This window comes from Xenopus tropicalis, chromosome 7 (assembly GCF_000004195.4).
Source record: "Xenopus tropicalis strain Nigerian chromosome 7, UCB_Xtro_10.0, whole genome shotgun sequence".
NCBI lineage: Eukaryota > Metazoa > Chordata > Amphibia > Anura > Pipidae > Xenopus > Xenopus tropicalis.
The window spans coordinates 3774027-3787088 of record NC_030683.2 but is presented as its reverse complement, the minus strand read 5'-3'; the positions used below and the strand labels follow the sequence as shown (position 1 = coordinate 3787088).

At 50.0% G+C, this 13062-nt stretch overlaps 1 protein-coding gene across 2 annotated transcripts; it reads left to right on the top strand.

The window, feature by feature from the left end:
• Nucleotides 1-9: 9 nt before the first annotated feature.
• Nucleotides 10-11233, top strand: dclre1a (DNA cross-link repair 1A). 2 transcript variants are annotated; one of them, XM_004919380.4, is made up of 10 exons: nt 10-213; nt 1666-2103; nt 4082-5437; nt 5778-5911; nt 6356-6474; nt 7301-7444; nt 9015-9160; nt 9295-9449; nt 9908-10049; nt 10207-11233. In XM_004919380.4, exons 1-10 carry the CDS (start codon nt 129-131, stop codon nt 10365-10367), a joined length of 2880 nt encoding a protein of 959 aa, XP_004919437.2. In that variant the 5' UTR covers nt 10-128; the 3' UTR covers nt 10368-11233. The 2 variants fall into 2 exon arrangements, with proteins under 2 accessions (XP_004919437.2, XP_004919436.2); XM_004919379.4 differs by having other exon boundaries at nt 125-232.
• The last annotated feature ends 1829 nt before the right edge of the window (nt 11234-13062 follow it).

Genomic DNA, 13062 nt, shown 5'->3' with positions numbered 1-13062 from the left:
CAAAAAGGGAAAAAATCATGACGGGGGGCAGTGGCGATAGGTACACGGAGGTACATCCTGACATTATATCCCGGCATGGTTAGGTTATAGAGATTATATAGTATTGGGGCGCGAATCTGCAGCAGCGGATGTTCAGGCAGCGGGAGAAGGCGCGGAGACATGGAACGGCAGGCGGGTCGGTGACAGGACCCGGGGCCCAAGAATGTCTGGAAGGTGAAGACTTACTCCTAGGGTTGGTATTGTACAGACTTACATTTATAGTTAGGTGGCACAGCAGCAAGATGGCCCTCCTGCCTATGTAGGGTAATAATACCAGTCAGGGGTACATGAGGACTGATATTATTAACCCTTCAAAGGCAGGAGGGCCCCAGTAAGGTGTCAGTGTGAGTTTTTTGAGCTCACTCTTGGAAGGCCAGCAAGGGGATCATTGTGATGATGGAACTCATTCCTGGGCATAGGGACTGGCATTTATTCCTAGGCAGGCTACAGCAGGAGGGTACCAGGGGATCCAGTGAGGAGGGAACTAGGCATGGGGTCCAGCAACCATCCAAGGGCAGGTAGGCCAGCGGGAACATATTGTTTTGGCTATCTGGGACTGAGCGGGCATAGCTGTCATGGTTAATAGGTTAAAAGTCAAGTTTTCCTTCAGTTGCTCATTCAGGGTCATAGAGGGGCATATGGCACCCCTCCCCAGAAGCAGTACCCACTCACTGGCAGCCCAGGGCATACGGCACCCCTCCCCAGAAGCGGTACCCACTCACTGGCAGCCCAGGGCATATGGCACCCCTCCCCAGAAGCAGTAACCGCTCACTGGCAGCCCAGGGCATACGGCACCCCTCCCCAGAAGTAGTACCTACTCACTGGCAGCCCAGGGCATAAGGCACCCCTCCCCAGAAGCGGTACCCACTCACTGGCAGCCCAGGGCATAAGGCACCCCTCCCCAGAAGCGGTACCCACTCACTGGCAGCCCAGGGCATAAGGCACCCCTCCCCAGAAGCAGTACCCACTCACTGGCAGCCCAGGGCATACGGCACCCCTCCCCAGAAGCAGTACCCACTCACTGGCAGCCCGGGGCATATGGCACCCCTCCCCAGAAGCAGTACCCGCTCACTGGCAGCCCGGGGCATATGGCACCCCTCCCCAGAAGCAGTACCCGCTCACTGGCAGCCCAGGGCATACGGCACCCCTCCCCAGAAGCAGTAACCGCTCACTGGCAGCCCAGGGCATACGGCACCCCTCCCCAGAAGTAGTACCTACTCACTGGCAGCCCAGGGCATAAGGCACCCCTCCCCAGAAGTAGTACCCACTCACTGGCAGCCCAGGGCATACGGCACCCCTCCCCAGAAGCAGTACCCGCTCACTGGCAGGTCATTTTTTTATTCGAGTCCATTAGCACCCATTCATAGGCAAGAAAGGAAAATTTTCCGCTGAACCAAGTGCCTGTGGGATCGGGGAGCCCTCCCCAGATGAACCCAACAGATCTGCTTGGTGAAGGGCACAAAGTATGGAGAGCAATTGTGACACCAGAACGGCATTGGAGCTTTCAAAAGTATTTAATGATTGAATAGAATTGTAGAAGGAATCATTTGGGCTATTAATACCCCAGCTGCCCTGAGTCCAATGGGATTGTACAAACAGCCCTGACCTTTATTTCTTTCATTATAGTATGTAGGGCCAAGATGTCGGACAATGAACTATTCGAGAAGGACATCTGGGAGTATACGTCTAAACGGAAAGCCAAGCAGCCGGCCAATAATGGGGTGAAGCCTGCAGCTCAGGGCACAGCTGCCAAAGCAACAAAACCCAATCACAAAGCTGCTCAGAAACGACGCTCATTGCACGGAGCCAAAACTCAGCCCCCCAGTGGGAACATTCCTCAGACTTCTACAGTAGGAGGGAAAAGGGAACATACAGATGGGCACAGCTGGAGTTCCCAGAGAGAGGAGCCCCCTCTGCCAGGCAGGAATCCGAGCCCTGAGTCTCCCCATCCCAGGCACGAGGGGTACTGCCCAAGCTGCCAGATGCCATTCTCTCTATTGCTGGTGCAGTCACCAAGGTGGCACGTGAGCGAATGTTTGGACGCTGCAGGCTCAACGGAGAAAGGTAAACTGCCATAACCGCAGGGCAATAACATGTGGAACAGCTGCACTGCGACTATGAAAGGACAAGTCAACCCCCAAATATAATTATTTGCCTAATAAAAGAAAACATCATTCTAAGCAACTTTGCAATATACATTCATTACAAATGTGCAATGGATTTTGAGTTATTTGTATATATAATTGCTATTAGAAGCAGTGTTTGTCCCTTTCTATTCCCTGCCCTGGGGGCTCTGACTGAAACAGTGTAACACAAGGCAACAGCCTGACAGACCTGACTCGCTGGGGGAGACTGACCCCTGAAACAGTGTAACACAAGGCAGCAGCCTGACAGACCTGACTCGCTGGGGGAGACTGACCCCTGAAACAGTGTAACACAAGGCAGCAGCCTGACAGACCTGACTCGCTGGGGGAGACTGACCCCTGAAACAGTGTAACACAAGGCAGCAGCCTGACAGACCTGACTCGCTGGGGGAGACTGACCCCTGAAACACTGTAACACAAGGCAGCAGCCTGACAGACCTGACTCGCTGGGGGAGACTGACCCCTGAAACAGGGTAACACAAGGCAGCAGCCTGACAGACCTGACTCGCTGGGGGAGACTGACCCCTGAAACACTGTAACACAAGGCAGCAGCCTGACAGACCTGACTCGCTGGGGGAGACTGACCCCTGAAACACTGTAACACAAGGCAGCAGCCTGACAGACCTGACTCGCTGGGGGAGACTGACCCCTGAAACACTGTAACACAAGGCAGCAGCCTGACAGACCTGACTCGCTGGGGAGACTGACCCCTGAAACACTGTAACACAAGGCAGCAGCCTGACAGACCTGACTCGCTGGGGGAGACTGACCCCTGAAACAGTGTAACACAAGGCAGCAGCCTGACAGACCTGACTCGCTGGGGGAGACTGACCCCTGAAACACTGTAACACAAGGCAGCAGCCTGACAGACCTGACTCGCTGGGGGAGACTGACCCCTGAAACAGTGTAACACAAGGCAGCAGCCTGACAGACCTGACTCGCTGGGGGAGACTGACCCCTGAAACACTGTAACACAAGGCAGCAGCCTGACCGACCTGTATTGCTGAAGGAGACTGACCCCTGAAACACTGTAACACAAGGCAGCAGCCTGACAGACCTGACTCGCTGGGGGAGACTGACCCCTGAAACAGTGTAACACAAGGCAGCAGCCTGACAGACCTGACTCGCTGGGGGAGACTGACCCCTGAAACACTGTAACACAAGGCAGCAGCCTGACCGACCTGTATTGCTGAAGGAGACTGACCCCTGAAACACTGTAACACAAGGCAGCAGCCTGACAGACCTGTATTGCTGAAGGAGACTGACCCCTGAAACACTGTAACACAAGGCAGCAGCCTGACAGACCTGTATTGCTGAAGGAGACTGATCTTTGCAACATTGTTTAAAAAGTTCAGCAAATGCTGCTTTCAATGGCAATTAGATTTACTAATAACCTTTAAAACACTAATACGTTAATATTGGAAAGTTGCTTAGAATTATGTTTACTTTTATTTGGCAGAAAATTATTTTTGGGGTTTAATACTAGATGGCGATTGGCTGCTGTGGTTTCCACCAAAGGATTAAAACTGCCAACCAGGCCTTTTACCTGGAATCTCATCATTTCACAACAGCCAAATGATGTGGGGGTTTATAGTTAAGCAATCAGGATGGGTGGGAGACCCCCCTTATTGTTTCCTTAGACCGGTGCTGTCCAACTTATTACAAGTAGTGGCTCAGTTATATGTGGCATTGCATTCTGGGGGGTCAGATTCATTTCAAATGATGGTGTCATATAGTGAAGTCTGTGGAGCCTCCGAGCAGACTGGGGGCCATCAAAATCCTTTGGGGGGGCCACATCTGGCCTGGGGGCCCCCAGTTGGCCAGCCCTGCTTTAGACAGTATGGACATTTTCTTCATATTTTTACTTATTTCTGTAACATATTTTTGTTTCCACCCAGAATGTCCTGATGGCGTCACGTGCAGTTCAGCAATTCCGTCTCACTACAAGCGCTACTCACACTTCCAGCTGGCTCAGAGCAGGGCAGTAAATGACTCTGTTTTCTCGTTGCTGAACACCCCGGGCTCTTCCTGTCGCCAAACTGCTAAACTCAATCTCTCGCAAAGTCCCATCTCCTGGTCAAAAATAAGCGAAAACATAAACAAAAAGAGACGCAGTCAGAGCAGCCCTAAAACCCTAAGCCAGACGCCCCCCAAAGACAAGTCCCCTGCAAGCTCTCAGGGTTCAGTGAAACAGACCTCCCTCGATGCCTGGTTATCCTCCCCATCCAAACATGAGAAACTCTCCCAAGAAACCCTCAGTAACTCTTACCCTGAATGTGCCGATTCCACTGCCAAAACCCCACAGTCGCCCCAACAAGCTGCGGATTTGGGGGATTATGGAATCTCCTATTCCCCACTTATATTTAATGAAGAACTGGACAGCGATGAAGATCCTATAAAGAGACTGTTTTCCAGCGAATCCTTTGAGGAAGAGTATGGTGGGACAGAAGACGAAACACAGCAGAATACATATCAGTCTCGCTGCCCCCAAGAGAATGGAATTATTCCATCACTAAAGGATTCTCAGCAGCCAAACCAGCTCAGTGCAAGTAGTACCTCCCAATGTGCAGCCAATCAGCAGCAATCTGACCACATACCTGATTACGCTAATTGGTCTGAATGCAGCTCACCTGCCTCAGTGATTGGCCAATGGGAGACATTCCAGTCTCAATCAGATTCGTTTGCTGAATGTGCCCCCAGGTTTGGGAATTCTACTCATTTGAAGGAGCAGAGAGGGAGTCTTCCTGACTGTGCTTCTTCAGTGGAAGCAGGTAGGAGAGAAAGTTGTTCTGTTAGCTCACACAGAGCCCAGGCCTCAGAACCAGAACCGACACCGAGCTTGTCAAATAAGGATAAAGGGTTATTAACACTGAGCCAAACGATTCCAGCAATGCCCTCGAAATCCATGCAGTCTCAGTCCTGTGCAAATACAAAGGGGATGAAACAGATGGACATTGGTGTGTTTTTTGGCCTGAAACCCAAACCCAAAGAGGAGAACCCCAAGGCAAAAGTCCCCCCTAAGCTCCAGAACCAGAATGACGTGGCTCTTCCATCTGAGAGAAAACCTGCGCAGAGAAAGCGGAAAGGTCAGGGGCCCCCCCTGGGAGACAAAGACCCTCTTGCAGATCATACCAACACAGAGCCGGAGGGGGCAGCTGGGAACCAGAGGAGAGGGTGGAAGCGTCCCAGGCAGTTCTCCACGGGGGAGGAGGGCAAAGGCAAGAAACAGTGCCCCTTCTACAAGAAAATTCCAGGTAGGCAACCTCTTCTATATATAAGTTTCATATTAACTGTCCAGCGGTTTAGATCCACAATTCAGGGGAAACATGCTTATCTGATAAGGGGTTAAACTCCACTGACCCCCAATAAACTAAATGACTTATTAGCACATTAATCAGTGGAACTGCTTATTATAGAGTAACATCAGCTGTTTATATTGCCCACACAAGGGGTGTGGCTACAATTTGCTACTGTGTTCATGGGGGGGCCCCATGTAAATAACTTGTGTGGGGCCCCATGTAAATAACTTGTGTGGGGCCCCAAAGAGTCACTTTTCCAGCCATACAGTCTGCTGAGTCTTATTTTGTATTCTAGGGACTGGCTTTACAGTGGACGCTTTCCAGTACGGGCAGATAGAGGGCTGCACCGCCTATTTCCTCACTCACTTTCACTCCGATCACTACGGGGGACTGACCAAGAAATTCCGCTGCCCAATCTACTGCAGCAAGGTATGTGCAACAAGGCAATATTAAGTGGGTAATTCACTATATTATTCTGCACCAGGTTGGTTTGGGGGGGGAGCCCATTGGAAAATCATTATTTATATACAAAGGACTTGTTACTGCTTAATATATGCTGCTGAACTGCAACTCCCACCTTTCCATGGACAGACAAAGGTTGTTGGAAGGAAGGGTTGGCTTAGTGCTGAGAGTTATAGCACAACAAGAACCAGAGGGTAGCAAGTTGAATATCCTTGATATGTGTGTAGTTTGTTTCCTATCCTATCAAAGCAAAGGCCTTTCTGCCTTTTGATGGAATTTTAAAACTAGAGAGTCTGGCATTGCTTGCCGGTCTGGCAGAGGATTCTGGGAGGCAGAGGCGCTCGCATGTACCCATCCTTCCACTTTAGGTTTAGCTGCAATCATTCTGACTTGTTATGTTGCCTTTGTCAGATCACAGGAAACCTTGTGCAGAGCAAACTGCGTGTGGAGTCGGAATTCATAAACACTTTGCCCATGAACACGGAGTGTGTGGTCGATGGGATTCGGGTGGTACTGCTTGAAGCTAATCAGTAAGTGCTGTGAGGGGCTCCAGAACCTACTAAAGTCAGACTGGGGGGGACGAAGGGGCAGTGGGATCAGATAGGATCTGTGCCACTGTGACAGAATGCTCTGTTATACAGATAGCTAGAATCTCAGCCATAAAGCAGGGCAGGACTGCTGCTTACAATGGGGGGATCAGATAGGATCTGTGCCACTGTGACAGAATGCTCTGTTATACAGATAGCTAGAATCTCAGCCATAAAGCAGGGCAGGACTGCTGCTTACAATGGGGGGGATCAGATAGGATCTGTGCCACTGTGACAGAATGCTCTGTTATACAGATAGCTAGAATCTCAGCCATAAAGCAGGGCAGGACTGCTGCTTACAATGGGGGGATCAGATATGATCTGTGCCACTGTGACAGAATGCTCTGTTATACAGATAGCTAGAATCTCAGCCATAAAGCAGGGCAGGACTGCTGCTTACAATGGGGGGATCAGATAGGATCTGTGCCACTGTGACAGAATGCTCTGTTATACAGATAGCTAGAATCTCAGCCATAAAGCAGGGCAGGACTGCTGCTTACAATGGGGGGATCAGATAGGATCTGTGCCACTGTGACAGAATGCTCTGTTATACAGATAGCTAGAATCTCAGCCATAAAGCAGGGCAGGACTGCTGCTTACAATGAGTATTCTATATATTTTCTGGCTAAAATACACCTTGTGTGCAGCCTTTTGTTTCCATCCCATTCATGCCTATTACAGGGCACAAGTGGTGACATCGGCCTAATAGTTTTATAGAATATAACTTCATTCATTTTATAACCATGGAAACAACTTTTTTATCTTCCAGTTGCCCCGGGGCAGTTCTGCTACTTTTCCGGCTTCCCAACGGAACTACCATACTGCACACTGGGGACTTCCGGGCAGATCGTTCCATGGAGAGTTACCCTGCTCTGATTGGCCAGAGGGTCCATACCCTGTATCTAGACACCACGTAAGGATTTCAGACTTCTTTCCCTCTTAGCCTTAGCGGCAAATAGAATAGCGCAGACTTTTCCTTTCATAGAATTGTCAGTAAGAGCAAAGCAGGAAACTTCATGCGTTTCTTTGCAGCCCTAAAGGCGGCCATACACGCACCCCCGATGGGCCTACCTGACCGATATCTGGCCCAAGATTGGGCAGATCTCAATTGGCCAGGTATCAGGGGCCGCATTGGCTTGTTGATGGGGTCCTTGGTCTGGCAACTATGCTCCTGTCAAATAATCAGATTAGCCTAGTAGCGCCCACCTTAGGTAGGCATATCAGCAGAAGATCTGCGGATCTTATCGTCTATGGCCACTTTAGGCCTAACTGCCCATTCTGATTCCTTCCCAACTAATCATATTAATAACCAGATCCGACATCTTAGGAAACGCTTTCCGAGAATCCGTCCCTCCGCTGGCATCAGCCTTGTCTGCACCCAAAGTGCCTTTGGGTACTGGTAGGAGATCGATGCCAACAGTGGGGCAGATTCTTGGCAAGCGCTTTCCTACAGGCTGAGAATCTGCCCCATGTGGCCAGTTCTGACTCCTTCCCAACTAATCATATTAATAACCAGATCCGACATCTTCGGAAACGCTTGCCGAGAATCCGCTCCTCCACTGGCACCAACCTTGTCTGCACCCACGGTGCCTCCGGGTACTGGTAGGAGACCAATCCCAGCGGAGGGGATGATTCTTGGCAAACGTTTCCCTACAGGCTGAGAATCTGCCCCATGTATCCAGTTCTGATTCCTTCCCAATTAATCATATTAATAACCAGATCCGACATTTTGGGAAACGCTTGCTGAGAATCCGCTGGTATCAGCCTTGTCTGCACCCACAGTGCCTCCGGGTACAGGTAGGAGACCGATGCCAACAGTGGGGCAGATTCTTGGCAAGCGCTTTCCTACAGGCCGAGAATCTGCCCCATGTGGCCAGTCCTGATTCCTTCCCAACTAATCAAATTAATAACCAGATCCGACATTTTGGGAAACGCTTGCTGAGAATCCGCTCCTCCGCTGGCATCAACCTTGTCTGCACCCACAGCGTCTCCGGGTACTGGTAGGAGATCGATGCCAGCGGAGGGGTGGATTTTTGGCAAGTGTTTCCCTACAGGCTGAGAATCTGCCCCATGTGGCCAGTCCTGATTCCTTCCCAATTAATCATATTAATGAGCTGATCTGACATCTTTATACAAATAACTGTGAAGGAATGAAGGCGAGTGCTATTTACCCTTATCTGAGGGTGCGGACTCCCTTATCCGAATGGACTTTAGAAGCCTCCGTACCTGTTCTGGATCTGCCCTTATATTGAATATAAATCTGCCCTATTGCCTGGTTGCTCTAGGCCTAGGGCACGTGGAGCACTTTTCCCCACCGCTGCTGGGGAAAAAAAATATCCTTCCTGGGTTCCCCCGGAGCAGAAACGGGAATCCCCTTGTTCCTGCTCCGCGTGCGTCCTATTGGGCCCTTTTTTTTTTTTTTTTAACTCTGGTTCTGGATCCTGAATGCTTTAATCTCTGAATGGGTTCTGTTGTGCTTGTAGCTATTGCAGCCCAGAGTACACGTTCCCCCCGCAGCAGGAAGCCATTCAGTTCGCAGTGAACACGGCCTTTGAAACGGTCACGCTGCATCCGCGCACGCTGGTGGTTTGCCGCACCTACGCCGTTGGGAAGGAAAAGGTCTTCTTAGGTACGTTACCTGGTTGTGGGAGGGGCTCAATAGCTAAAAATGCCAATTTGCCCTTGGCTACTGGACTAGTGCAGTTCTGCTAACCTGAACCAAAATAAAACGGATCAGTAAACTTGTCCTTTTTGCCTTGGCAGCCATCGCCGACGTCCTGGGGTGTAAAGTCTGCATGTCCCAGGACAAGTACAGGACTATGCAGTGTCTGGAGTCGGCAGATATCCGCTCCGTTGTAACCACCGACTGGCACAGCACGGCCCTCCATGTCCTGCCCATGATGCAGGTGAATTTTAAGGTAGGTCTGCCATATGCTCCTCCCACAGCTCACCTACCCACCTGCCGCAAGTGGGTTCAGCCCACTGCTATAGTTTTATGGTATCTCTCTGTACAGGCTATGAGCAAACTTAGGGGGCTGTTCCTGCTGAATTGTGCTTAGTACAGGGGAATCCCTATGTGCCATAGTTTTATGGTATCTCTCTGTACAGGCTATGGGCAAACTTAGGGGGCTGTTCCTGCTGAATTGTGCTTAGTACAGGGGAATCCCTATGTGCCATAGTTTTATGGTATCTCTCAGTATAGGCTATGGGCAAACTTAGGGGGCTGTTCCTGCTGAATTGTGCTTAGTACAGGGGAATCCCTATGATGCCATAGTTTTACCCTATATGCCGCTGTCTGTGGGAAATATAAATCAATTTATGTGTTTTATTTTTTTCTTACGTCTTTACACTCATTGTTTATGATTTTTATTCCCAGGGCCTGAACGTGCATCTTGGCAAGTTCTCTGGTAAATATGACCGGGTTCTGGCATTCAAACCCACAGGCTGGACCTATTCGGACAGCAGTGCGTCGGTAGCGGATATCCGACCCGAGATCCGAGGGAAAGTCACTATGTATGGTGCGTGGGGGTAAAATCTGCTTTTAAATGGGACTTCAACATAATTAAAGGGGAAGTGCGACTAATCTGTAGTTTAATGACTCCATGTCCTGCATTCGTTTACTTGCCCCCCCCATGGGAGGATATAAACCCTGAGCTGCTTCTCTCCCCCCCCCAGGCATTCCGTACAGCGAGCACAGCAGCTACTCGGAGCTCAAACGTTTCGTCCAATGGCTGAAGCCCCAGAAAATCATCCCGACTGTCAACGTCGGCAACTACCAATCCCGCTCGGCGATGGAGAAGTATTTTAGCGAATGGCTTACGGGCGCCGCTCGATAGGAAGCCGAGGCAGGTGTGACCCCACCCCTGTCAATTTTCTAAATGATTTTTTAGAAATTGTGCAATTTTTATAAATTTATACTGTGGGGGATAATACACGTGTGTTTAAGTAGTGTCTGTGCCACGTTGGTGCCGCCGGCCAGGGCTCCATCTGTCTGTACTGCGGTGTCTCCTTTCAGAGTCCCATGTTAGGGCACACAGGGGATGCTGGGAGGTGTAGTTCAGCTACGGCTTAGGATATTTACAATGCTGCCTATTGCTTTGCACATCTTGGTCTTGCTGGTCAGACCTTGGGACTCAATCACACACTTACCTCTGGTGCACAGACAGTGGCCCCCAGCTCAGGGGGACTTAACCCTTTAGGGTGAAGACACACGGAGCTATTTAGTAGCAGCTACTTGTCGTGGCTACTAAAATAGACAATGCTGATCATTTACTGATAACTGTCTCTACCTGTGTTTAACAGAGGCAATTCTCAGTATTGTCTATGGCAGGGGAATTTCTGGCGTTTAGTAGCTGCTACTAAGTAGCTCTGTGTGTCTTCACCCTTAAGGGTAATAACCCACGGAGCCCACTGCGACTGCCGAAGCGATGCAAAAGGCTTTCCACTGGTGACTCCTATTGCCAGTGGAAAGCCATTTTGGAGCGGATAGCAGAGATCTATCGTGGGCGACTGAACCGCCCCGTGGGTTTTTACCCTTAAGAGTGGAACCTGAAGTTCCCCCCCCCACCCCGGGGCCAAGACTTTTGCCCCTTTACTTTAATGTTCTGTCTGCGTTTATTTATCAATAAGATGTAAAATATATTGTGGATAAAATAAGCTTTTAATAACGGATCATGTAAAATAAAAGTTTTTTTAATGTAAAGTGGTGTATTCTCTAATTGTCGCCTCCCTGCCGCACCCACATCGGCGTGGCACCTTGGCATTGCACCACCTTCCCTTGGCAACCCCAACTGCAATGTTACTGTTTATTTTGGCCAGCAGAGGGCCCTAGAGGGCCACATTAGCTGCACCACTGGATCTTAATATTCTTATTTGTGGGTAGGGTCCTGCTTTGGGTACTTACGGCACATTCGGAACATGTGCTTAATGGCACAGGTAGGTGGGTTCTGTTGATGGGCCGTGAGATGACTGACTGGCAGCTGGGGGGCAGTGAGATGACTGGCAGCCGGGGGTAATGGTACATTCACTAAATGCCAGCAGTGTGCCCAGGTATGGACTGGCATTTAGGGAACTATGGCACGTATCAGCCAGCACAAAAACCCTCATTTATTAAATGATTAATGATGGAGTTGCTATCTGGATGTTCATACTCTGCACTGCTGCTTCTGACTCATGAAACAAGGCCGGCAGTGAGGCTCTGTTCTAGTTGGGGCTCCGGCCGTGGGCGGTTAGAGGGGAGATAAGGGAAAGGGGAAGGCGAGTTTATTCCTGTCTGAGGGCAGAACAGGCAGTGATTGGAGGAAAATCTGACTCCAATAAACAATAACAGCGCTGCCTGCCAACCAATGGGCTGTCAGTATGTGGGTGGAGTTAATGGGTGGGAATATTCCCCCCGGTGATGCAGTAATGTCTGCTCTGGGGAGGAGTTGTTATCAGGGCTGGCTTTAACGAATATACATTAATTATGTGTAATTAAATCCATCAGCCCCTCCTATCCTGTAGCTGGAAGTTGGGCAGCGCTACTTTGGTTCAGCTCCTCCTCCTCCCCCGGTATAATTTTGCCTTACTATACACACACTAGCCCACAGATACGGACCCTTCCCCCGGTATAATTTTGCCTTACTATACACACGCTAGCCCACAGATACGGACCCTTCCCCCGGTATAATTTTGCCTTACTATACACACACTAGCCCACAGATACAGACCCTTCCCCCGGTATAATTTTGCCTTACTATACACACGCTAGCCCACAGATACTGTCCCTTCCCCCGGTATCATTTTGCCTTACTATACACACACTAGCCCACAGATACTGCCCCTTCCCCTGGTATAATTTTGCCTTACTATACACACACTAGCCCACAGATACTGCCCCTTCCCCTGGTATAATTTTGCCTTACTATACACACACTAGCCCACCGATACGGACCCTTCCCCTGGTATAATTTTGCCTTACTATACACACACTAGCCCACAGATACGGACCCTTCCCCCGGTATAATTTTGCCTTACTATACACACACTAGCCCACAGATACAGACCCTTCCCCCGGTATCATTTTGCCTTACTATACACACACTAGCCCACAGATACAGACCCTTCCCCCGGTATCATTTTGCCTTACTATACACACACTAGCCCACAGATACTGTCCCTTCCCCCGGTATCATTTTGCCTTACTATACACACACTAGCCCACCGATACGGACCCTTCCCCCGGTATAATTTTGCCTTACTATACACACACTAGCCCACAGATACGGACCCTTCCCCCGGTATAATTTGCCTTACTATACACACACTAGCCCACAGATACAGACCCTTCCCCCGGTATCATTTTGCCTTACTATACACACACTAGCCCACAGATACTGCCCTTCCCCGGTATCATTTTGCCTTACTATACACACACTAGCCCACCGATACGGACCCTTCCCCTGGTATAATTTTGCCTTACTATACACACACTAGCCCACCGATACGGACCCTTCCCCCGGTATAATTTTGCCTTACTATACACACACTAGC

Bases quoted from the DNA above. Each gene is read 5' to 3' on its own strand.
- dclre1a (XM_004919380.4), top strand. From the start codon at position 129: ATGTTCAGGCAGCGGGAGAAGGCGCGGAGACATGGAACGGCAGGCGGG. The intron at 2,104-4,081 runs GTAAACTGCCAT...GTTTCCACCCAG, and splicing joins TGCAGGCTCAACGGAGAAAG to AATGTCCTGATGGCGTCACG. The intron at 9,450-9,907 runs GTAGGTCTGCCA...TTTTATTCCCAG, and splicing joins TGATGCAGGTGAATTTTAAG to GGCCTGAACGTGCATCTTGG.